At 53.7% G+C, this 25,345-nt stretch overlaps 2 protein-coding genes across 8 annotated transcripts in view; one reads left to right on the top strand and one right to left on the bottom strand.

The window, feature by feature from the left end:
- The window catches only part of LOC135897048 (uncharacterized), a 493,987-nt gene that overhangs the window by 172,886 nt on the left and 295,756 nt on the right, over positions 1–25,345 (top strand). For 2 of the 4 annotated variants that reach the window (XR_010562885.2, XM_065425617.1), the window contains exon 2: positions 9,596–9,754. The exons of the other annotated variants lie outside the window; for them this stretch is intronic. Coding sequence is in view for 1 of the 2 variants with exons in the window: in XM_065425617.1 (XP_065281689.1) it covers positions 9,596–9,754 (159 nt within the window). In the remaining variant the exon portion in view is untranslated. The remainder of the gene's footprint in view (positions 1–9,595; positions 9,755–25,345) is intronic. 4 annotated transcript variants of the gene reach the window in all.
- The window catches only part of LOC135897047 (transcription factor GATA-3-like), a 241,240-nt gene that overhangs the window by 14,844 nt on the left and 201,051 nt on the right, over positions 1–25,345 (bottom strand). For all 4 annotated transcript variants that reach the window (XM_065425612.1, XM_065425616.1, XM_065425614.2 and 1 more), the window contains one exon: positions 20,302–20,427. In XM_065425612.1, the coding sequence (XP_065281684.1) occupies positions 20,302–20,427 (126 nt within the window). The remainder of the gene's footprint in view (positions 1–20,301; positions 20,428–25,345) is intronic.

The following is a 25,345-nucleotide window of genomic DNA, read 5'->3' on the forward strand; positions in this document are numbered from 1 at the left end:
TAAGCCACTCGACTAGGTTGGCTTTTAAGCTATATGCAAACTCCGGATAGCCCTCGCTATCTTTCTTGCCTGTGCTCCTAAACCTTTGCCGAAAAGCTTCGGCTGAAAGGCGGTATTTCTTCAGGAGACTAGCCTTAACTTTCGCATAATCATATGCATCCTGCACACTCAATCTGGCGATTACTTCCGCCGCCTCACACGGCAACATAGACAGCAACCGCTGTGGCCATGTACTCGGGCCGAAGTTCATCTTCTCGCAAGTCCTTTCAAAATTGCTTAGGAACAAGCCTATGTCGTTCCCGACCTCAAATGGCTTTAATAGCCTGTCCATGCGGTATGATTCTGCCTCACTTGATCGTCCTAGAGCGCCTTCACTTCCTTGAGACAACTCCAAACGTTTGCTTTCAAGTTCAAGTTGCATTTTTCTTAACTCGCGATCTTTATCGCGTTCCTCCCTTTCTTTTCTCTCTCGTTCTTCTCTCTTTTTCAGAAGTTCAAACCCCAGTTCAACGTCTTCCTCACTGGCCTGTTCGGAAATGATATGCAATAATTCTGATTTTAGCATTTCCTTACGTACATCTAGGCCCAGTTCCTCACCAACAATCAACAACTCGTCTCTCAGCAGTGTCCTTAATTCCATGACTGCTGCTTTACTGCCTTGATTCTGCTCTCTAAATCTAGCTAGTAAAACACAACCTAGCTAACACACAACAATCTAGCTTCCCTACTGTTCTAAACAGAACAACCACAAAATGAAGCCTAGAAAGTCAAAGCAAAAACCAAGCACTCACCGCAGATACAGCACCATGTCGCAAAGTCCATCCCACCGCTGCCACCAGTTGTCAGGATTGGGGGCTCAATCCCTTCGTCCGTGGTCCTTTGCCAAGATTGGAGTACGGCATGAATTCGAAGGTAGCTGGCCCATGCCGTCGTCCAACTTATTTACGCTGAGATCGTTGATGAAGTGAAGAACTGCTTCTCATCGAGAACGAGGAAAAAGGGGTTTATTTACAGAAATTAACTCAGTCTAACATGACTGTTTGAGAAAAAGAGTAACAGTCCAACATGACTGCATGAGAGAAGTGACTCAGTCTAACATGACTGCTCAAGAGAAGTGCGTCCAACAATCGCACAACCACAGTTTTTATACACTCGATCCGCTGGTCCTACGACGCGGCGGCTGTTCGTTTACACACCACCAACTCGCAGCTGCTCTGAAGACCAGTTTACAGACACCAAGGCACACACATTCCGAAGCCCAAGCGACGGCGTTGAAGGTGGTGCCGTTCCGGAAAATCGACGTTGTCGATCGCGCGTCGCTCATTGTTCCGAGCCACTCCAAACCGTGAGAAGCACAAAAATAAGACGTTCCCGCGGTAGCTTCTTCAGGCGTGTCAAATCAGTTTCGCATTGGGGAACTCTAGAATCATTGTCCACACACCGAATTCGTCCCGTCACCATGTCGAAGGGGCTGGAGGAAGGCGGCGGGTTCCAGCGCAAAGGTCGCTTCTTTGAACGCCTTGCAGCTGCAGCACGGAGAGGTGGAGAGCGGGAGGTGCGCGTCTTGCACCCCTTGTCGTAATCGGGTGGCAAGGTGACAATCTTGTTGTGCAACCCGCCGTTCTTTACAGGGCACACCGTGTATACTCCCACTTTGTTCCATGCAGCAACGCGCGTTGCACGCATAATTATTGTCTCCGCGTGCTTCTCACAGGGACACTTGCCGGTGGCGTGGCGAGAAAAAGAAAGAAAGGAAAAAAAAACGCAACTGTAATGGCTAATGGACGACGGGGCAAAAGCGAAAATTTGGGTGTGGCTGCCCGTTTTTAACAACTGGGCGAAAGTGCAAATGAGCACAGGCTCGCGTATCGTCGCAAGGTGCGTGTATATATATATATATATATATATATATATATATATATATATATATATATATAGGAAGCTTCGAAGGAAGGCTACGGCAGGTTGAAGCGGAGTGTCTATGAGGTAGGAACACGAGACGGCAGGCATGCTTTTTAGCGGTGTTTTTCAAGCGTTAGGTGGCGTGAGAAATCGCTGCGGGTGTAATGGCGGCCGGAGGACAGCTGGCAGGCGAAGCCACGCCGAGCTAAGGGGGAAATTTGTCTTTCGCGGGCCCTTATTTGATTAGCGAGCCGACGTGTTTGTCTTGACTTGGCACATGGCAGCCGTCAGCTGGACTCTTCGACGAGCCGCTGTTCTTGGGAGTCGATTTTTTATTTAATTTTTCTTACGCTAGGTTTACATTTGCGCATGCGCACGCGACGTTCTGCCCGCAGAGTTCTCGATGCGTCCTCCTCGAAAGAAAGGACGTATGGAAAGCGTTTTAGCTTCGCCTATGCTATACGTACGTGCTACTGAGGGGACATAAGTTGACTGAACAATGCACAAGTACAGCGTGAGGCGCACTTGTATGGAGTGCCGAAACGGGCGATTTGGTCGCCATCTTTCGCCGAAGAATGCAGGAGATGCCCACACCGCAACAGGGTCACGCGTAGCCATGCCGCATGCCCGGTCCATGCGGAACCCATATCTGGAAACCAGCAGCTACCGATGTAGGTAGCTGCTAGGGACGGTCCAGCCACTCGACCGCTATGTATAGACAAGTGTGTAGCACTGTGCGTTCTTAAGTCATGACTAATAACGGGTCGGGTACCAAAAGTTACGCTCGTCACGATGAAGTGCATTCTCCGCTTTTCGATATTGTAAAAACGCTCTATTAGACACGCATACTAATGTGACGTTAGTGAGGTAACACGATGGCGTTTGATGACGCGACAGTGATATTGCCTTGTCCTTTGGGAACGCATTAAAGAAGAAGAAAAAAAAGAACGAGAGCAAGAACAAACACAAAAGAACAAAATGGCAGAGCAATAACATACAGTTAAGAGAAGAAGGGGGCTGTGTGTTTGGTACGCGGAAAGCGGAGGGGGTGGATGCAGGATTAGTATCCCCTTTTTTAAAGAAGGGGCGGAGGGTTGCCGCGGATTTGGCACAGAGCAATTTGCAGATGACGCCGGTCTTTCCATTCTTCGCGGCGGAGGAGACGGTGCATCCCCTTCTTTATGTTCTCCGCGCCGTGCTTCCGCGTTCGAAGAAAGCAAGCCAAACATGCCGCAATGCCCCCGCATGTTCGGACAAACCCCCTGCCAAACGGAGGACGGACGCGGAACAAGTTGTCAAACTTGCAGCACTTGCCGGACAAAGGCCGTCGCGGCGGCCGCCTTCCGTCCGTCAAATCGGCCGGAGACGAAAGCCCCTCCCCTCCCCCCCCCCTCCCACCTCTTCTTCTCTACTTCAAAACAGACGAGATGGAAGCAAGGTGGATGAGGGGTGGACAACAAGCAGCTGAGACGAACGCAAGGCAACACCCCCCCTGGCAGCAACGCTGGACAAAGCTACGGGAGCGGAGAGAGAGACGCGGTAGCAGCAGCAGGCAACGGCAGCCAAATGCAGCGGTGTCGCCAGCGTGGGGGGGAGGAGGGGAGGGGAGGGCGTAGTTGAAAGTGCACAGGCGACGCGCGCGTGTGCGTCGGCGAGACGACTGGCCATCCGTCTTGACGGCTGGCGCCCGGCGCGAGTCGGCACACATTCGGCGTTCGCGGTGGTGCTGGCGGCGAAGGAACAGTTTGGCACCGGGCACACAAACCGGGCGACGGACGGGAGGTCCCGTCTTGTGTCCGGGAGCTCCGATGCGTGTCCCTCGCTGCCGCGCCAGCCAGATCGCCCGTTCCTTTCCTTTCCCCGTAACCCCGGGTCCCGTCATCCCGAGAAAATGAGGTGACTGAGGAAGAGACCTAGGCTGGGAAAACGGGGGTTCGGGGGGGCAGGGGGGGTCACCTCTTTAAAACGCGCTGAAGCCTCCTTCGCCTGCGGCTTCTCCGTCTGTGTGTGACTGCTCGGGAGGCTGCCAAAAAAACACACGCGGTGAGGAGGAAGAGAGAGCTGGACGATGGCTGAAGGAGGAGGACGAAGAGTATGCACAGGGAACAGCATCAGCGGTAGCCAGGCGTCTGGACGACAGGGAGAGGGGGATCGGCGGAGGAACGCCGCGTCCGTTTTCCGACGCTTGCACCTCGCATACACACGCGCGCGCGCACACACACACGCACATGCGCTGCCGTTCCCAGGCCGGCGCACCGCGCGTACGCCCATCAATAAACACAAACATTCGGGGGCAAACTGGTTTCTCGGCAGGCGACCACCGCTGCGTGCGCGCCACCGGCTGGCCCCCGCCCCCCGATAGCACTTTCACTTGGCGCTTTGCGCGCGCGGCTGTTGTCCCGGCAGTGTCCCGCTGGGAAGCCACGAGTGCGATGGCGGAAGAAAAAAAAAAGGGGGGGGGGGGGCGTGGGGGGTGTTACCTGCATGAAGCGGCGGAGGAAGTGCGTGCGACGGGTCACTGCTGCTGCTGCTGGCCGGGACCGTCCCGTACCGGGCTGAGAGAGAGAGCGCAAGGCAAATATTTGCAACCCTTTTTGCGCGGAACCGTCGTGAAATAACGGCCGACCTCTTCATGGTCCTCTCGCGGTGCCACTCAAGCTTTCCCTTGTCCAGGCGCGGTGAGCAGTTTGGCGCGCCGTTGTTTGGGGGTGGCTGCGTTCGGTATAGCCCCCCCCCCTTCTTTCTCCCCCTCGCGTCGTACTCAGTGCATCAAGAAGGGGAGCGAAGGTCGGTCGACGGCTGTCCTGCGCGACAGGTCACGGCCTTGAGGAGCCCAGCGGTCGCCACTTTGCGGCCGCTTTCTCTAGCGGAGTCGTCGTCTTCTTCCTCCGCCCGGATGCGTCGGTGCCTACGACGAGTGCCGTTCTTGACGGAGCGGCACGAGCCTCTCACACACAAATGCAGCTCTTTTTTTGTGCGGCGCGACGCAAACCCTCGTGTGGTGTGTACCGTCACATTTTCGGCGCCCTGTGATGCGGGGCCTGCGAGACGGGGTTATAGGGAGCTTCGTCGCTCACTGGCGGTGCGGAGGCGTTGGCGCCACTTAGCAATACCGCGGAGCAAAGGGTGGCCGGTCTCGAAGCGTCGCTGGAGTTGAAGCCAGCGTATGAAAACATACTTGAGTCACCTGCTAGCCCCCGTGGAGTCGTGGGCACGAGATTCTTATACAGAGTGTCTAGCGCGTTGTCGACGACGGGAAAACCGAAGGAGCACTGTGCGTTGCCGATATAGCTCAGGTGTCGGGCGCGGTGTTGCGATTATGATAAAAACAAGAAGTGCATGCGGGGATATAGGTTTGAAAGGCTGTAATGGACGCGTGTGCACTGGTGTGTGCTGCCTGTACGTCACTGTGATGTAGGTCGACATTGTACAGGATCTCGTTGTGGAAGCGCAGAGAGCTCAAAAACACTTTCAGGTGCAGAAAAATGCGAACGCGTATTTAAATTATTATCCAGTTAGCAAAAGGCGTGTGCGCCGTAAGACTTACTCTCCTCTAATCTGCGTGAAAGTACAGGCTTTTCTATAGTTAGGAGGGCGAACGGACCTGGCCTACCTGCCTGTCCAATATACTTCCGACATTTCACATACAACTTCAACGTCATCCTCGCCCTTTTAACATAATTAGCTGGCAAAAAGTACAAATTGCTGGCCCTCACGCAACATTCAATGCCTTAAGCAATTTAGAACACCTGCGCATTCCGTCGTGAGCGGCATGGGAAAAAAAGAAGAAAGGAAGGAAACATTCGTGTGGATGGACTCAGCTGCAGCTAAAAAAAAAAGAGAAAGCACCTCAGGCGATCAAAATTAATCCGAAGGACTTCTCTACAGGACGCCTCTCATATATCGCAAGTGCTGCTTTTGACGCTATAGAGACCGATGATGATCCTACAACCTATCAATAAACTTTGACGGGACTATTGCTGTGTATGCGTGAAGACTTGTTTGCGGTCTAATGACAACACTATACCGTTATTATACACACGTCCTGCTCATCTGACGAGGCGTTGCCGGCACCGGAATCCGTGCTGGCGACCAATCAAGTTTCTGTAGGAGCTCACGTTCGCAAAAGAAGCTCTAACTCAAGTGCTGTCCGTACACGTATCTACACCTTCTCTCTCCCTTCTCTCGCTTCCCCTTCCCCCAGCGTAGGGTAGCCAACCAGACTATTGACTGGTTAACATCCCTGCCTTCCTATATTACTCTTTCTTTCTCTCTCTCTCTCTCTCTACAGACGAAGACAATCCAACAGCCCCATTCTCGGATCCATCTCGCTCTCTATCACTCGGAGAGCACGCGGTGGCATTCTGCTGGGCTACTAGGGTAGCCAACCAGGCTATTGACTGGTTAACATCCCTGCCTTCCTATATTACTCTCTCTCTCTACAGACGAAGACAATCCAACAGCCCCATTCTCGGATCTATCTCGCTCTCTATCACTCGGAGAGCACGCGGTGGCATTCTGCTGGGCTATATATGCTACCCACGCAGGGACCGAACGCCGCCGTGAGACTGACAGCTGGCTCGGCTCATCCGAGAGAGAGCGTGTAGCACGTCACACGGAGGACCTGGTTACGCGGCTGACGGCTGCGTAGCGGCTGGGCGGCGGCGACCCTTTAAGCCCCCGCGCGGGACACTCGGCCGAGCCGCGGCTGCAACCCGAGAGCTCTGTGGATTTGGGTGCCGACGCCGCGGAAGCTGCGCGCACGCGGTCCGGAGCGATTCCGATCGGGACAGTTATAGGAGAGAGAGAGAGAGAGAGAGAGAGAGGCGGTGGCTTTCCCCGATTGTCGGGGGGCCAGGACTTTACCCAACGATGGGCTGCGATCGGAAGGCACTGACAGTGGAGCGCTGGTGTCACGTTGGGAAGCGGGCTCTGTGTGTGTCAAGAGGATGATTTCCGGTACAGTGACCACGCGAATTGAAGAGCACTACATTCACATATCGTTCCAGTCACTTGGTGCCTTGACAAAGAATGACGATAGGTGCGCGCGCTTATGATCGGGCAAAAGTATAGGGTAAACTGCACATCGATTATTGATGGGTATGGTGATGTCTGAAAATATAAAGCAACCGCAGTTGTAGTTGATATTTGTTAGCCAAAACGGCTGCATGCGGGCGCGCGCGCGCGCGTGTGTGTGTGTTCACTGAATGATTTCGTTTGTAGCAATTTCTGCCAGTGAACTAGCTCACCTTCCACAGGTAGCAGCTTCCCTCTTAACCATACACATTGTCACACATTGCTTAGACACTGAGCTGTACTGACTCTGTAGGGCTTGACCAATCGCATTCTCTCTCTCCTGCTCTACAAATTGCATGTGCCAGGAAAGGAGGGCTATTCGCTCTCATCTCTCTCTCCACCACAACGTATTGCGACTGTCTTAACCTACTGTCGAGTGGGTGAGCTCTCCCTTCGCACTGGCGCAAGAGCTTAAGTGCCATTGGAACAGCGTCAACGCAACACTTGCAGTAGCAAGCGGCAGCAGCGAAGACAGAGCTAGAGGCGACGGCCTCGCTGCGGTCGCGACCTCTCCCATTTTTCCAACCGCTGTTCCCCTTCTCAAGAAGAGAGAGGGGGGGTCGCACTTATTGAGCCACCTTTCAGCGAATCAAGCGCAGATGGGGGGAAAAAAAGAAAAGGAACAAAGAACTGAACAAAAATTTAAAGAACTCGGAAGAGCAAACGGAGAGAAAGGTGCACGGGGACAACAACGGGAGCTCGGCGAGGAAGCACGCAAAAAGAAAAGATAATAATAGAATCGCGCGATCTGACAGTCGGGCCTGAGAGCGAACCAACGCGCTCGAGCGCACGCGCTGGCAACGGCGGCGGCGGCGACGGTGAATGGCGCAGATGGCGTCCGATAAAAAGGTCCGATAAAGGTGCTCGATAAGGTGCCCGATAAAGCTCCCGCCCGCCCGCCGCCCAAAACCGAACGGGAAGGGACGACGGGGACCCGAGATCGCAATCGCGCGCGCCGGAGCGGCCAAACAAAGACCGCTCGCCGCGCACTTACTGCATGCATGGGGGCCGCTGCCGCACGACCGCCCCCCCTCACCGCAGTGTGCAGTGTGCAGCAGCAGCAGCAGCGAGTCTTGTGTGCCAGCGAGTCTAAATTCGAGGCTGCCGCCATCGCTCGCTTGGCTCCTGGCGACGGCTGACAGCATCCTCCTCAAAGTTAGCCGCTGCTGCTGCTGGTGTTAGCGCGAAGTGCGTTTTAGCAGCTCCCGGCAGTCGGCGTCTGGCTACATTCTTGTATATTTAGGCTTGCGCCCCGGAGGGGCCACGCGCCGCATTTCAAGAACTGGAGTGCGAGCTGCTTCGGCAACCGAAGCACGAACCGGGCTCGCTCGCTCACTCGCTCGCTCGCTCTCCCGAAGTACTTGCGCCAGTGCAAACTTCTCTCTGTTCAACTGTCCGGGAGAGCGCGGTGCAAGGAGCCGACGGACGCTTCGGAGTATACGCGATTTCCAGACTCGACAACAGGAGAGAATAAAGGCGTCTGTCAAAATTACAGACGTGTCAATCGCGCGTCCTTCGAACCCAGCTCCGCGTCATTCTTTGGTTGATTTCTAGCACGTGCTATGTATATACTGCATGGAGTTTCTGAGACACCATTGCCTGTCTATCGTTGTTATTTTTTTTATGAAATAAATAATAAACGGTTGCCCTCTCCGAGTGGTACATCTCGGTGAAAGCTGTTTCTCGGCGTGCAAGTTTGCACCGGCGTGTACCCTTCGCGACGTTATATGCGAAATAAGTGCGCTGCCCAAAGTGCGTAGTACACACACGCCTATACGATTCGTGGAACGCCAAGCACCGTCCACCGTACTTTCTGCGCAGGTTCTCTCTTTCCGCAATCTCAGCAGTCCCAAGGCCGAGAGAGAGATAGAGAGAGACGTCGATCGTTAGAGCCAGCGCCGGTCTCAGCCAAGTCGCAGCTTCGCCGTGTACGTACGAATGCGCACGGACGACTAAACACGGGCGCCGATCGACGACCGTAAAATAAAAGCTACGAGGAGAACAACAGGCCCAGTGTCTGCGTGACGCCAACGAGAACAGTGGGCAGAAGCGAGCGTGTAGTTCAGCGAAGCAGCACCTTCGCACGGAGGTCTCCGAGGGAGCGGCGAGGATGAAGGGGGATCGGAAGAGGGAAAGGGGAGGAGAGGGGGATGGAGGTCAAGCGATCGGCCAGCTCCCGAAATCCTCGCGCTGCGCCCGAGTGCACTCCGGCGGGAAAGAGCTCGGCGGGCAATGAGCCTTGCATCCCCAAAACTAATTGCGAGTTCGGCGCCTCGGTCCAGACAGAACGCGCGGAGGAGCCCCGGATCTCCCGTTTGTTGACTGCTCCCCCCTCTTCCCCTCAACCCCACTCCCTCAGTGCTAGTCTTCCGATTCTTCACTGCTGCTGCTGCTGATGGTCGTCGTTTCGCCTGGGAGCTCCGGCCGCCGTAAAAGCCGTAGGCTCGGATTAGGGTCCGAGACGTATAGTGGCCCTCCCGGAGCTCGGACGACGGGTTTCGCGCTCAGTCGCCCTGGCGTGTCCGGCTTGCGCAGTTAAGCTAGCCCGGCACATGTCGGGGACGTCTTTGATTGCTGTCCGGCCGTCTGACCTCCTGTTTTTGGCCCTTCGTCGCAGGGGATTTGGAAGGCTCAAGATGGAGCCGGACTACTGCATCACCCTCCCCCCTCTCTCTCATGCTACGGGACTCCCGAAAAAAGAAAGCGGTGCTCGGCTGTTGTTGGTGTCCGCAAGGCCGAACGACGACGTTAATGCCCGTCTGCCTGGCCTTGTTGGGTAAGTACTGGGACGGTTCTCTGGATTACGGCGGTGTCCGGTTCGAGGAGAATTGCGTTCGCCGGTGTCTACGCGCGTGTTTTGTACGTGTGTCGCTGAGACACACGGGCGGTTCTTTCCGCGGCGGCCAGACGGCGGGATGTAGTCGCTTGGACATGATATGGACGCCGCTCGGCTTACACCGCGAATTAAGGTAGACTACAACTGCAGATATAAATGGTAAACAGAGACAGGAAAAACAAAAACAAAAGTCGAGTCGGAGCATCTTTCGTCCCTCTCAAGCAAGTTTAATTCGTAATGCCTGCTGTGCACCTTGCAGCTTTTCAATGTTATTATTATTATTATTATGAATATCTCGCAGCATGGAATTTACCTATACCATCACTGAAGAGTTCGTTCGAAGCGTTCGCGAAACAGCTTAAGTGTAAGGGCAAGGAAAAGAAAAAAAGCAAGGGAAGGAACATTGCTGATAACTACATACAGATTTGCGCATCTTGGTATAAATACATTCCGATCGATGCTCCTTGCAGGCGTTATAGACCTCTCTTCTCATTTTTTTCAAATGCTAGAAATTGGCTCCTTTATTCGCAGCGGTACACTTCCGTTACATTCCTTCCTTCATCCGCATCCCGAACACGGAAAAACACCTGTTCCGAGTACGTCCTTGTCAGGAGTGTTCCTTCTTCCTGTCAAAGAATTCAGGTCACTCAAAGCTACAGGCTGCTTCCCTTTCCAACAACACTTTCTCTGCGCTTCCCCCCAGCAGAGTAAAGCGCTTCCACGGCAGTCGCAACTGTGTCCACCTTCCCCAACCGCACACCACACCGCCACTCAAAGAGCATCAGCTCCCTCACCCCCGACCCTTCGGCGCCACGGAGTCGGTCGCCCGAGGCCCTCAGGAGCGCGACAGTGCATCGTTCCGAGAAACAGGCGCCGTACGCCATTCCGCGTACGCGCGCAGTACTAGAACTCGCTCGTCACTGCCGAACCGGGTCCCTATCCTCGAGCCGCAAAGTAGATGCCTCGCGCGACTTGTCGTCGAAAGAGAGTGCAAGTGTAGCTGGGCCGAGAAAGGTGGAAGAGGGGGATGAGGTGAAGGGAAGGGGAACAGTGTCAGAGACAAGGCTATACGGTGGACACAGAAGGACCCCAAGCTGTCTGGCGGCGTCTTGTCCCACACAGCGAACGTCCTTCGGGGAGGCCCCGGAGGGTGGCGGCGGAGTGCGGTCGGGTTTCCTCATCGGCCTCGCAGTGCAGAGGAGCGAGCGACAGAGAAGGGCCGCCGTCCCGTGCGGCGCGCGGTTCTGGCTGCACTGTCGTGCCCGCGCGTCCCGGGGCTTGGGTTACGGCCGGCGCCAGGTCGCGCCGTGCCCGCGGCGACGTCGCGACGCCGGCGCGAGCACGCGCAGCGCTCTTCTTTTGCTCCTTCTTCCCCTTCCCCTCCCGACCAACGGACACACCAGCCGGCGACATCCAATGAACCCCTGCCGGCGCCGCTGCTGCTGGCGCCTCGGCGGTGGTGGTGCTGCTTGAGCTGCGCGCGCGCGCGCGCGCTCACATCCGCTCCGCGCGGCGCCCGCGGGTCTGACACGACCCCGTCGCAGCCGCCGTCGCTGCTGCTGCATGCTGCAGTTTGTCGCAGTCGTGGCCCGACGCCGAGACGTAGCCCCCCGCTCTCTCTCTCTCTCTCTCTCTACATGAAACGCGTCTCGTTCACAAATGGCGGCGCCCGTGGCGGAGGCGGGGCGATGACCACGCCGCCGAATCTGGCGATGTATTGCTCGTGTTTGACTGCTCTTTTCGAGGGGGTTTAATGTCTGTCGTGAATCTTCGTACTTCCCCCGAGTTTACGCGGCATCCGACACGGATACCGTGTAAAAATAAAGTCATTACGCGGAGCGAGGGGAGAGATGTAGCGATAGCCGAGAAGGGAAGGCGATAAAAAAGGTTCATCTTTATGCTGCTGCGGGCGCGAGAGAATAAAGGGGTGAGCTAATGAGTTTTAGACGACAGCGGTGGGAGGGGAAGCTCTATCGTGTATGCCTGTTTGTGTTCGTCGGCGTCGGACTTGCCAAGGAAAAGGGTCAAGTATCCGTTAGAAGGTTGGGCAGCAGCAAAGGCCAATGTCATGGCTCTGACGCTTGTTGTGCCATTACCACAAGCCCGGATCCCGAATCTGCAAGATGCAGAATCTATCCTGCGAGCGCCATAATTCTCCCTTCACAAGTCAAGATGCTGCGCCTTCGTGCGGGAGAAGCCTCGGCGGAGCAGCGTGTTTTGACGTGCCCGCGTGTGCCCGACGGCCCGGCGCCGCACCTCCCTTGCCTGGAGGTCACCGCGCGCGCGAACTTTGAACCGAGTGGCCAGCGCGGTCGCTGGTTGGACCCCTCGGACGACCGTCGTGTGCTGACTTTGTATTGGGCCGGTTGAGTGACAATGGGCCTCGGGGATTATAAAAGCAGTGACAAGCCGCCTGAAAAACAGGATCCGCTGACCCCACCTGGAGAGAGGGTCGCTCCCGACTGGGGTGAGATGTGTCACGCGTTTTCGCCGGACGCCGTCGTGCGAGAACAGTCGCGTTTGTGTGAGCTCTCGGCCCCAGTGCCGATCCGTTCATGTCCTGTATGATAACCTGTATATAATGTATAAAGTCCCTTTTGTTATTCTCATCGACGCCAGGCTCGGAGTCTTCGCTACCAACGCTCTGTCACGAAACGGGTGACGAGCGCTACGGGACCACAAAGCCGTTATCGTGGTGCAGCGGTGCAAGTTCGTAACACTGGTGGCACCGGTTGGGATGTCGTAACACTGGTGGCACCGGTTGGAAGTTCGTAACACTGGATGGCAGCTACGGGATTGACCGGCATCAGCTACCTCGGCGCGGTGAGTGCCTGAAGTTTACCTCAAACACCAGACTTTCTCTGACACAGGTTATAGTAGCTTAGGGAAGGATTTGGTGTTGCATTGTGATAACCTTGTGTGTTTCAAGCCTAGTAAGAGTGTTTTGAAAACCAGGGGATGCTGAGGGGGTAAACAGGGCAGTGTGATATACTTGCATATGTCTTACTAGTAGTGTTATAGTAGCGTACGGCAGGTATATTCAAAAAGGGTAAACAGCAGGAGGACAGTGTGAACGATGGAGAAGTACAAGGTGAAGGAACTTCTCGAAATTTGTGAGGAGTTGGGCATTGAGTTGGGCTCAACCAAAAGAAAGAATGCGATCCTTGAGGTCATGAGGACCGGGGACGTAACGGCTGAGGAAGCCGCTGAGGCCTGGGCGGATATCAATGAACGTCGGGAAAGGGAGGAGAAGGAACGTTGCGAGCAGGAAAGGAGAGAACAGCAACGTCGCGAGGAGGAAAAGGAACTTCGCGAGGAGGAAAGGGAGGAAAGGAGAGAGAGGGAGCGACGTGAGCACGAGCTTAAAATGAAAGAGTTGGAGATCCGAAATAACTCGCCGGCGCCTAGTCTCACTTCTAACGTTCCAAGAATACGCGATCAACTTCCACCCTTTGTCGTCGGAGAGGATATGGCCAAATACCTCGTGAAATTTGAGCACGTGTGCGAACGGAATAGCATTGAGCGATCCCTCTGGGCACAGAATCTGTTAGCGTTGCTTCCTGGGGAGGCATCAGACGTAATAACTTGCTTATCGAAAGAGGCGTTTGAGAGCTACAGTGATGTGAAGGAAGCGCTACTGCGGAAGTACAAATTGTCGCCCGAAGCTTTCCGGCAGAGGTTCCGGTATGCAAAAAAGGGTAAGGAGTCGAATGTTGACTTCGCGTTTCGTCTAAAAGCCGACTTGGTGGAATGGCTGAAGGGCGAAGAGGTTTACGACGACCGCGACAAAATTGTCGAATGCATCGCGTTGGAGCAGTTCTACCGTTGCATTGAGGAGGATGTCCGGCTCTGGCTGCAAGATAGGCTAAAGGAGGTTAAGCTAAACAAGGCAGCAGAGTTAGCGGAAGAGTATTACACACGCCGCAGCTTGCACAGCAAGGCAGTGCGCATAGAAAAAGCAGATAGAAGAGATGGGTTTTACGGGAAGCCCGACGAACGGAAGGAAATCACGCGTCGCGAGTTTCGGGACGACGAGTCCCTTCCCAAAGAAACTGTAAGGGATGGACAGAATGCATCTCAGAATGATGACAATGGTCCGAAACAGCGAAACGAAATGATGCGTTCTTTTGAAAGACGTAAACCGTTAACCTGCTACAATTGCAAAAAGCAAGGGCACATCGCTGCAAGCTGCCCAGAGAGAATTGCTTTTGCAACGATACAGGAAACTCACAAGAACATACGTCTATTGGAGCCCTATGTGCAGGAAATTAAGGTAAACGGCAAGAAGTGCCGAGCACTGCGGGACTCTGCAGCAACTATGGACGTTGTTCACCCGTCTTTCGTCTCCTCGAGGGATTTTACGGGAGAGTGCGTTAGGATACGGCAAGTGGCCGAGAAGGAGAGTGTCTGTTTACCGATCGCAACGGTTATCATTGAAGGAGAATTTGGGAAACTTAACACCGAAGCCGCTGTGTCAGCCGCCCTCCCGGAGCAATTTTCCTACCTCTTCTCAAATAGCTCGGAGCAGCTGCTGAGGGATCAGGGCAAATCATTCTTTGCCGACGTGGCGTACATGGCCCCCACGCGATCCAAAGCGCGCCCGCTGTCGAGGGAACTTGACTTAGCGTCGGTGAGCGAAAGGCGGTGCGGCACACGGACCGATCACGGTAACTTGAGTGGCGAGCAGTCACGGGAGAGGCAGAGCTCGGAGGCTGGCCTAGACGAGCGGGTCCTGGAAGTGAGTGGGAGTGACGCGTGCAGTGCTAGCCGCGATATAGACTCGACGCCGCAATCAGGCGACGCGGGCTCCACACTCGCTCCGGTTTCCGCCAGCTGGCAGGAGCAGGCTGCAGTTGAAAGGGAAACTCGGATTCGCGAACAACAGGAAGATTGTTCACTAGCCGATCTGAGGAAGAGCGTCAAACGGGGAGTGAAAGAAAAGGGGGTTTCATTTGGCAAGGAATCTGGCTTATTGTACCGCCGCTACACGGATAAGCAGGGTCGCAAATATAAGCAGCTTCGGATTCCGCGAAAATATCGCCGGGAAAAATGAATGACCTCATTTGCTTCCTCAGAAGTATGTTTTCGGTCCAAGCGATTTCAAGGGGACCATTCTATTTGTCATTATTATTGATGATTAATAATTGTTTCTAGTTTGTTATGTTGATGATTTGAAAACTGATTGTTTGAGCCTTGTGTGCTAGATCGTACACCTGCCTCTTGTTGCAGCGGGAGCAAAAGGGGATAGCGATTAATTAGGTTGATTTGAATTATGGCTTTGTCTGGTGTTTGACGGGAGACAGAGGGCACTTGTTCGTGTTGGGTGTTGCCTTTTGCCGGTCGGTTTTGCAAGCTGCAGAACGACCAAGCGGGACCAGTGGCGAGAAGCAAGGTCTTAGGAACGACCCGAGCGGAGCTGGTCAAGGTGCCTTGGCGACGACGTGGTGAGCAGAGCTCCTGTCCTGACGAGTCGGACCTGGGCACGTGAGGTTACCTGGCGTCCCGACACTGGACGTGAACTTGGACGAGCCTGACGAACGTGCGCGCCTGGCATCCGAGCCACGTGGAGGCAGCTCGTCTTCCCGGCGCCTTATCTGAGGGCGGGGATGCTGTTGTGCCATTACCACAAGCCCGGATCCCGAATCTGCAAGATGCAGAATCTATCCTGCGAGCGCCATAATTCTCCCTTCACAAGTCAAGATGCTGCGCCTTCGTGCGGGAGAAGCCTCGGCGGAGCAGCGTGTTTTGACGTGCCCGCGTGTGCCCGACGGCCCGGCGCCGCACCTCCCTTGCCTGGAGGTCACCGCGCGCGCGAACTTTGAACCGAGTGGCCAGCGCGGTCGCTGGTTGGACCCCTCGGACGACCGTCGTGTGCTGACTTTGTATTGGGCCGGTTGAGTGACAATGGGCCTCGGGGATTATAAAAGCAGTGACAAGCCGCCTGAAAAACAGGATCCGCTGACCCCACCTGGAGAGAGGGTCGCTCCCGACTGGGGTGAGATGTGTCACGCGTTTTCGCCGGACGCCGTCGTGCGAGAACAGTCGCGTTTGTGTGAGCTCTCGGCCCCAGTGCCGATCCGTTCATGTCCTGTATGATAACCTGTATATAATGTATAAAGTCCCTTTTGTTATTCTCATCGACGCCAGGCTCGGAGTCTTCGCTACCAACGCTCTGTCACGAAACGGGTGACGAGCGCTACGGGACCACAAAGCCGTTATCGTGGTGCAGCGGTGCAAGTTCGTAACACGCTGCAAGTTGGAACGAAAACGGAATTCTGGGGCATACACGTGCCATGCACCGGTTTTCAACGTGCTATCTTCGGCTTTGTTGGCTCGTGTTCTCCGTGCAGTATACTTCAGAGTAGTAGACTTCTTTTTTTTCTTTTTGGTTGGCGCAAGAAAGCAAGACGTCTACAAAGAGGAAGACGAAGTCGTAGCATTCGCTATTTTATTGGTTCAAAGTAAAAACACGATGTCTCACTTCATTACATGCATCTCATATCAGTCCTCCTCATGAGAAGTAGACGGCGGCACTTGTTAGCCTTATATCACCAAGGCGGACTACTGAAAGCGTATGCTAGCGCTTGAAAGAAACAACGGGTGGCCATAGGTATCCTCGTGGAATGTGACAAAACCTAAAGCTCTTATACCGGCGCGTAGCTCAACGACGAAACCGGTTTTACAATTTTTCGGTAATGTCTGCTGCGAAAATTCGCAAAACTACTTTTCTTTACGAGCAATAAAAACAGCGCTAAACGACGGGACGAGTGAAGCGACTCAGACAGCAGCGCTGTTGTCTGAGTCCCTTCACTCGTCCCGTCGTTTAGCGCTGTTTTTTATTGCTCGTAATCATGAACCAACCAGCCCAAATGCGTACTCTTTTACTTTTCTTTCCTTTTATTTTTTGCGGATCGCTGTTGCCTTCTGCTAAAGTGAATAATTTCTCGAATTCCCGCATGCAGCGTCACTCTCATGTACTAGCGCGACCTCAAATGTGTCTGCAACGACCACAATGTCTGTATATTGTATCTTACCAATGCATTGTATTTAAAGAATAATAAACTGAAACTGAAAGTGAATGCTTTCCTGTCTATAATGGCGTCATTGGAAACCGCTGCCTGCAAGACAGGCCAGAAACTCTAGGTCCCTTCGCCGCATAAGTCCCAAACTGTTCAATGGCGAACCAATATGAACGGCGGTGCCTCTTTCGCCTCCATCAAAATCGCCCACATCCGCCCCGGGTAACGTTCAAGCGATGCAGCAGCGACGACGTGCTTTCCGGCCGTGCACGCGAGCGCTGCGGACGAGCGCGCAACGCGGAGCGAAGCGTGCGGTCGCCACGAGATCGACTCCCCCCCCCCCCTTCCTTCCCCGAGCTCTGCTGCTTCGATCCGCCTTATCTCTCGCTGCCGCCGGAACCCGACGCGCGAGGCTTATCGACCGGCCGTGCCCAGTTTCATCCGGCCCGCTGTCTCGGCATTCCCCGGGTCTCTCTCCCCCCTTCCCTCTCCCCCGAGCTTTCGAACCCCGTTGCGAATGGAGCCCAGAACAAAACGACTTGCAGCGAAGAAACAGTACGCAGGCCCGCGATCGTGGCGCCGTCTATTGGCCTGTCATGCACGGCATCTCCTTCACTGACCTCTTCCAATGAATGGGTGTTCCTCGCAGAGGACTAATTGCCTCGAAAGTGTAGAAGTACAGGCTGGTTGGTGCACGGATGAGATCATGTGTTGTTTCACTTTGCCCTCTCGTCTGACCCTTGACGAATGTTTCCTCATTACTATTGTTGTTCTTGTTTTGTAGGCTCCTGCTTTTTGCAATGCCATAGGTGAGCTTCTGACGTACCTGCGGTCGTGCAATTGCCGTCGTTGACAAAGCCGACGCTGATCTATATCGTGCTCGCGTGAATACACGTAAGGACGTTCTTATCCTAACGTATACCTTTCACGGAATATACTGTTTTTGCGACGTCATGGCTATCATTACTTTTGCTTGAGCACTACAATGGTAGCTCACTGCGCTACGAAAGCGTTTCTGACATTTTCCAGAGCTACTGGCCTTAATGAATATGTATAAGCATTTTTAGTCTTATCGCAGTGTCTTGTAGGTGTATACACAATTTGTGTGTTTGTCCAATCGCCGTGCACGTCATTGCTTCCACCTAACATGCCGAGTAGCTTGCCAGGCCAGCACGCAGGCAAACTCATCCAGCTTTCAGCGTCTCTCTCTCTAGGCCACGCAGACGGAGATTTCGAACAGGAAAAGACACTCCACCGCTACTCTTAACTTGGGTACAGTGCAGCAAGTTGAACGCCGTTCGATTTCATGTTTTCGTTGCACTTTCGTTTTCGCTTCACCCGTGTTAGCAGCCTGACAAGACGGCTGTCATGTCGCTGACTGGTCGCGAACAAGTCGTGCAGTGGGACTGTCTCTCTCTCCCTCTCGTCGTACCAAAGTGGCAACAGGGGGAGCTGGTGGCGCCGTCGAGGCCTGCGTGTGTGCTTCAGAGACGACGATCCCCCGAATTCGGCGTCTCTTCGACCCCCCCCCGCTCCCGCCCCCAACCTTCTTCCGCCTCCCATAGACTTGTCGTTTATACCGGGGGATTCTTCTTCCCTCCATCCTGGTGGCTTACCCCCGCGAGTCCCTGATGGATGACGCTTAAAGCGTCGCTTAACGGTCGGTCGCTGTGTCTAATGGACCATGCAGTTCGGCGCGCACCCGCGCTCCGCGTTTCCCTCGCGAGCGAACGCACGCCCTGCCGTCCGCGCGGCGGCTTCCTTCCCACTCATCGCCGCTCTTTCGAGCGTATATTCCCACAGCGGTGTGCGTCTTGCTTCTCTTTTATTTATACTGTTTCACTTACGCACATGTCCGGACGGCGTGGAGAGGTTAGTCGGAACACTCGACGACACGCACAGCTTGACTTGTCGACAAGAGCAGGTGTAGTCGTTAACAGCTACGATGAGAGGGAACGCCAGACCCGAATATGCAACAAGTGGCTGTCTCATTGAGCACTCTGTGTCCCTGATCTTTCTATTCGCTCTTTCCCGCGCCCTAGAGTAGGGTAGCCAACCAGACGGATTTCTGGGTGACGTCAGTGCCTTCTCTCTTCATTTCCTCCTCCTCCCCCTGAATACTTCTATGCGACGCGTGCGTGTTTAGCGCCACTATCCCGTGTCTTGAAGGCGATTTAGGTAATATTGACCGATGAGCTACATGATCGCCTACCCCCTCCCTTCCCCCCCAAGTTATTCTGGCGCTTCGTGATTAAAAAAAAACAGAAACGGTTAATATAGGAATAGTAAGGCCAGTATTATCATCACCATCCACTTAACTATGTCTACGGCATGACGTTCCGAGTTCGGTATACTGACATCCTATTGCAGCGTGGTCTTTGTTTAGGGCGTGGCCCGGCTGCGGGAGGTGTTGGGATCGAACACCATTGTCGGACACCCACCGGTGAAACGGGTGCAAGCGTTTCCCTGCCAGGCACCCGGCTACTAAAGGTGAATCAATGCTTGGGAGAAGCTCCCCGCCAGCAAAATTCAGCTCTCAGCCGCATCCCCAGCCCTACACGAGATAGCTGGGTGGCGGCCCTGCTTGGTTGTTCGGGCTCAAAAGGCATTGGTCAAGAGGGCCAGGCTGGCGGCTTCGACCAATGAAGTTCCGGATTAAGGACTCCACCTAGCATGTAGGACTCCTGCGTGAGTCTAGACCTCTCTTAATAGTTTAATAAGCGTCTTCCACCACCACCACCTGCCGTTGGCTAATGCCACATTCTGTCTGTCCACCACCGCTTGCACCTACGTTTCGAAGCCTTCTACATAACGTCAACACCACATCAGCGAGTCACCGAGTGAGGCTTGTGTGTGGCACTCGTTGAACCGCGTCCCTGTGCAGCAATCAGTTATGACCATGAAGAGATGGAAGGCGCGTACCTTTCAAGCGTGAACTGCATTCAAACCTAGTCTCACCTTCGCGTACTTTCCCCCTGCCCCTCATATTGCGCGCTCTCTAAAAAAGGCCTACTGTAGATAAACAAATTAAGGAAAATGGAAGTGAACGTGCATGACGTCAAGGCGGTTGCATTCCTTAAGTTTAGCGCTACGCAGTCGCAGAAAAACAAAACAAAAATTTACAAACAGAGATAACACGAAGGCATGCGCGGGTCTGCAAAGAATCCGGCAGCTGGTCCTCGCACGGCCATTGTGTGCAAATTCGTGTACCACCGCAGTGTACGTGGTTCCGCACGGGGAAGAACTGGGGCTGTTGTCTCGGAAACCGCATGCGGCGGTGCAACCACGCAGTATATATAACACGGCTGTTGCATTGGCGCAACGTAGCCACCACGGGTGGCCGCGCGGTTACGAAATGCGCGGCAGTTTGTCAGGGCGAGCGCTTCTGTTGAAGCCACGCTGCGAATTATAGAAACAAAAGAAAGAAAGAGAAAGAAAAAAGGGGGTGGTGTGCTATACGTGACTTACATTGTGCAGCTTGAAGTAGAGACCGCAGGCATTGCAGACGGGTTCGCCATTCTGGTTGCGCCTCCAGAGGGTCGTCGTGGTCGTCTTGCAGTTGGCACAGCTTGTTCCGGCCCGTCTCGCCGCAGACTACGGGACAAAAAGGAGGGAGAGGGAGCGAAAGACAAAGTCCGGTGTCAGAAGCAGCAAACCACCCGCCAAAGGCGTCCAACAAAGTCGAATCAACGACGTGATGCTAAAGGGACAATGAAGAACAAAACAATAACCGATTTTAAACTGCGATAAAGAGAGCTCGCACCATGTCCGTTCTATACACGGATGCACACAGGTGTAACAAAACGCGCACACACTATAATCAGACGCACCTACGCTCGTAATTGCACAATATTCGTATACGATAAGACGATAAGGATATCAATGATGACATGGGGCGGGGGGAGGGGAGGGTATTTTCTGGCACGTGTCGACCGAGTCCTCGATGATATAGTCAAGACAAATTCAAGCACGTTCTTGTCGGCGAGCGGTGACGTTTTAATGGTACACAGCGGCAAGGCCTGCCCACTAGATTACGGCCAACGTGTTTTCTCGTGCTCTATCTAATGAGGAAGACGGAGCAAAATGAAGCATATATACATACAAGAGCAAGGTTTCATTTGCCTTCTCGTGACCTCATGTATCGGAAAGTATTTTTTTTTTCTTTTGCGTGTTTGGCTCACTTATGTGTGTGGGGGGGGGGGGGGCGAAGTTGCGAGAGAGAAGTTCACCACGCTGAATATTCGCCTACTTTACCGTGTATTGACAAACCCTGCCTTCGCGTACAAAAATTTTGAGTAGCTCCCGGCAGATGCTAAGCTATAGTCTACAACGAAAAGTCTACATAAGGGTGGCGTCTATATACAGCAGCATGTGGTCAGGCCGCGCGTTTCTACACGCGCTCTGAAAGCTGCAGTAGCCACACACTGCACGCACTCATTTGCACCGCATTCGACCATACGCGGAGAAGCATCGAAACGGCTGTGTGCGCATGCTCGCCGTATACCGTACGTGACCAACGCTGTGGCGCATACTTTAAAGGCTTTATTACAAAGCGTTGTTGCTTCAATCGCCGCCCAACGCTCGCACTGGCCTTCGCCATAGGGGGCATGCCGCCCGACGGCATAAAATTAGAATTTATCGGCGTTGCTTAACCAGTCACGAGCAAGAAAGAAACGGGCATAATTATTAGCGCGATGCCAATGAACCCACGCGAGACTACGCGAGCGTACGAGTATGTGCGAGTAGTAAACGCGACGAAGGGGTACGGTCGCATTAATTTGTCCACGAAGTACAGAGAACAACCGCGCCCGTTTGTGTATGGAGACGTCATGAAAACCACCGGCGGAACGAATGGCAAGTACAAAGCCTGCGCAACACACTGTCGTGTATTTGTATTTGCGTATGTACTTTGCGCTTGCGTATATGCGTATTTGCGTTTGTGCGTTTATATACTTTCGTTTACGCACACACGCGCTCGCGTTCGTGAGTTTCGCGAGAAGCTACCGGCGACTCATTTGCCACGCCGCGTTATATATATATGCATCGCGGCTCGCATATAAAAAGCACGAGCAGTACGGCCGTGTGTATAGTATATAGTACACAGCGCGTACGGGAGAGAAGCAGCAGCCGCGGCTATTCCACCTTGCCGAGAAGGCCGGGAGAGGGGGCTGCTCCCGGAGTTAAACGATGGCACCAGCTGACCCCGGTGTCAGGTGCGCCGATTAATTACCCGGCCGAGCCGACAATTGGCACCCTCTCCCACCAGCTCCGGGCGCGCGGACGGAACAACATACGCGAGAGGCACCGCTAACGCGCACACACACGCACGCACGCCGCCCAGTCCCACGGCTGTCATGGCGCTGCAGCCTTCCTTCATTCTGTTCTCTATCTCTCTCTCTCTCTCTTTTCTTTTTTTCTCTCATACAGGCGCGCACAGCACAGCACCTTTCTCGCCGTCCAGTCCTTCCTTCAAAAGACACGCCCCCCTCTTCGCGAGTTCGTCGAGGCGGTAGACGGCGCTCCGCGCGCACACACACTAACAAACACACATGTGCGTAACGCTACGTCGAAGAGGGATCTCGCGCCGGGGTCTCTCGCCTATGGCGTGGTACGTGCGTGTACGTGTGTGCTACGCCTTGATCGTCGTCGTCGTCGTCGTCTGCTCCTCGTCGTGTATGTGTATACATACATGAATAATACGCGGTGTCTGCGACGGCGCCCCGGAGGTGTTGGGGCGGCCGGGTCTGCCGGGACGCGAAGCGAGAGGCCGTGAGAGACGCGGAGGGCCGCCGCGCGCTTCTTCTCTCGCCTCGGCTTTCTCGGCGGTGTGCATGTCGGCGGACTCATCTGCATAATGCGAGCACGCGCGTTTACGTCTCTCTGACCGTTCGTCCCGTTCGAAGAGGTTTTTGTACAACCCCGTGGCCCACTCCTTCCAAAACCTGCCTTCTCTCGTGTCGGATTCGCGTCGACGTCGTCCAGACGTGGTGAAAACCTCTCGCGAGATGGCGCGGTGTGACTACACCGAAGAACATCGGTTGACTGCGTACGTGTCTTCTGATATCTTGCACGAAAGATCTTGCGTAGATAACATTGTAGTTCGAGGTGCGCTATGAACCGAGAAGACAGAGAGAAGAAAGGGGAAACGAAGGGAGGTTAACCAGATGGGAATATTCGGTTTGCTACCCTACGCTGGGAAGAGAGGGGAGAGGGAGGTAAAGTGACAGCAAAGTAGAGATAAAGAAAGAAAGGAGCATAGACATACAATCACAGTCGGTCGCTGTCACCGCATACATGACCCGAGAAGCTTCGTGTTATAGCACCACGTACACGGAGCGATTGTGATAGTGTGTTCACACTGGGTCGTAACGCGTCACGGAACAGTGTGGACTCCGCTTGTGTGCTTGCTGGTTGAAGGAGCGTGCCATATGATCTCTCGCCACACCTGCCTAGTGTCAGGGGTCGCCCTTGCAGATGGGCCAGCACACAATAATGTTACAAGTTTGAAAGCCGAGAGCGGAAATTTAGACCAAAAAACGAAAACGCCGGGGAAACCAGTGAGAACAGATCTGTCAACGAAGAAAATTTTGTTGGATACGGCTAAGGCTATTCTATTCGCCGTTCTACATATGCGAGTTTCGTGGAAACGCTTGATCGTATTTTCTCCACCCGAAAATCAAGATCAGCCCAGAACTCGTCAAAAATTTTCGGAGTCGTTCCAATTCACGTAACCAAAAGATGTCTTTCCTTTCCTAATGAACCATACAGATGCTAAACATTGAATGTTGCGGCAGAGATAACATTTCTTTAACTAGTCAACTAAATTACTAGCCATCGGCATTGCTTATAATAATCAGCACACATACAGTGAGCTAATCGACACAGTCCACCGCATCGCCAAGGCGTTTCTCACAATGTCAACACTTAACCAAGAGGAGATATGTCTATAGGTCTACACAGTTAACGTTAAGAAAAAAGAAACTATAGGAGAGCATAAAACGCGACAAACTGAGAACATTGCTTTTAACGCTGAAAAAAAAAAAAAAAAGAGCAAGATATCGTTTCTATGCCGCCTCAGACAGCTACGGCCGCTAGAGACAGGCGCAAGATTAGACACGGGAAGGGGGAAGCCAGTTTAAAATCGGTGCGTGTTTGGCAACGCCTTCACCCGGCAGCGCCCCCCAAGTAATTAATGGTGTTTCAAGAGCAACGCTCGAGGCCAGCGGAAGGTTGGCGGTCAAACGAAGAAAATAAAAAAATAAAAAGGAAAGAAGAATCTCGCTCTTCAGCTCCACGCATCGCTCCTCCGGTGCATGACCTGAGCTTGTCTTTGCCACCTTAGAGGTGCTAACAAGTCTTGACTCAAGGTTTCACCGGCCAGTCTCTCTCTCTCTCTCTCTCTCTCTCGCCTTCGTGACTCCAGGAACAACAAATGGAGTCGCGCTGAGGCCGTACGCCCGTTCAGGGTCAAACGCGGGTCGGTAAAAAAAAAAAAAAAGTTTCAGATGTACGAGCGAACGCCGTTGCGAGAAAAAGAACAATCATGTGCGTTTGAGATTGAACGTCGTTTCGAAGGGCGCGCGCGGCGCGAACATTACGCGTAATGTGCCGTACTGTATAATTAAAGACTCCGGTGATGATGAAGAGACTGCCTTGGAGGCTTCCTCGTGCATATATTGTTTTGTTGTTGTTGTTTTTTTTATTTCGCGTGAGGCGAGCGAGCAGAACGAGAGTGCTAACGCGAGCGCATCTGGCGATTTCGGGGGGATTCTTAGTTGACCATTGAGAACGTTCTTTTAAAAAATAATTGAAGTGGTCCTTAAAAGAAATAGAGATATTAACAGAAAATAATGTGCAGAATCGTAATTAGCACATCTCAACTTAATTATTTGTCCCTGGGTGTTGCCTCAATGTTCCTCGAGCGCGACCGATTGACGCTGACTGTTCGAGGTTCACAGTGCCTCACGCAACGATTCCACGGTTCAGCCGACTTGAGAACAAACAGTGACGCACGCACACACACACACACACACACACACACACTGCTGAGCACGAGGTCGCGGGATCGAATCCCGGCCACGGCGGCCGCATTTCGATGGGGGCGAAATTCGAAAACACCCGTGTGCTTAGATTTAGGTGCACGTTAAAGAACCCCAGGTGGTCGAAATTTCCGGAGTCCTCCACTACGGCGTGCCTCATAATCAGAAAGTGGTTTTGGCACGTAAAACCCCATAAATATTATTATATTATTACACACACACACACACACACACCTGCGTGCTTGTTTCGTGTTTCGTATAGGTCCGTATGTTTCGACACCTAAGCAGCACCTCACCCTACAACAACCTTTGCTATAGACTACGTGCAAAGAACTCGTTGAGTACACAGCGAGTCGCAGGCCATACAGCACCGTGGCGCTGCTATACGTGCACGCGTGAACTATACGGTTTGACCTGCGGTGCGGCGCTTCGCCCCGTGGTCGCCGCGCGGCGTGTCACGTGTAACGCGAGCA

Source organism: Dermacentor albipictus, chromosome 5 (genome assembly GCF_038994185.2).
Source record: "Dermacentor albipictus isolate Rhodes 1998 colony chromosome 5, USDA_Dalb.pri_finalv2, whole genome shotgun sequence".
Taxonomy (NCBI): Eukaryota; Metazoa; Arthropoda; class Arachnida; order Ixodida; family Ixodidae; genus Dermacentor; species Dermacentor albipictus.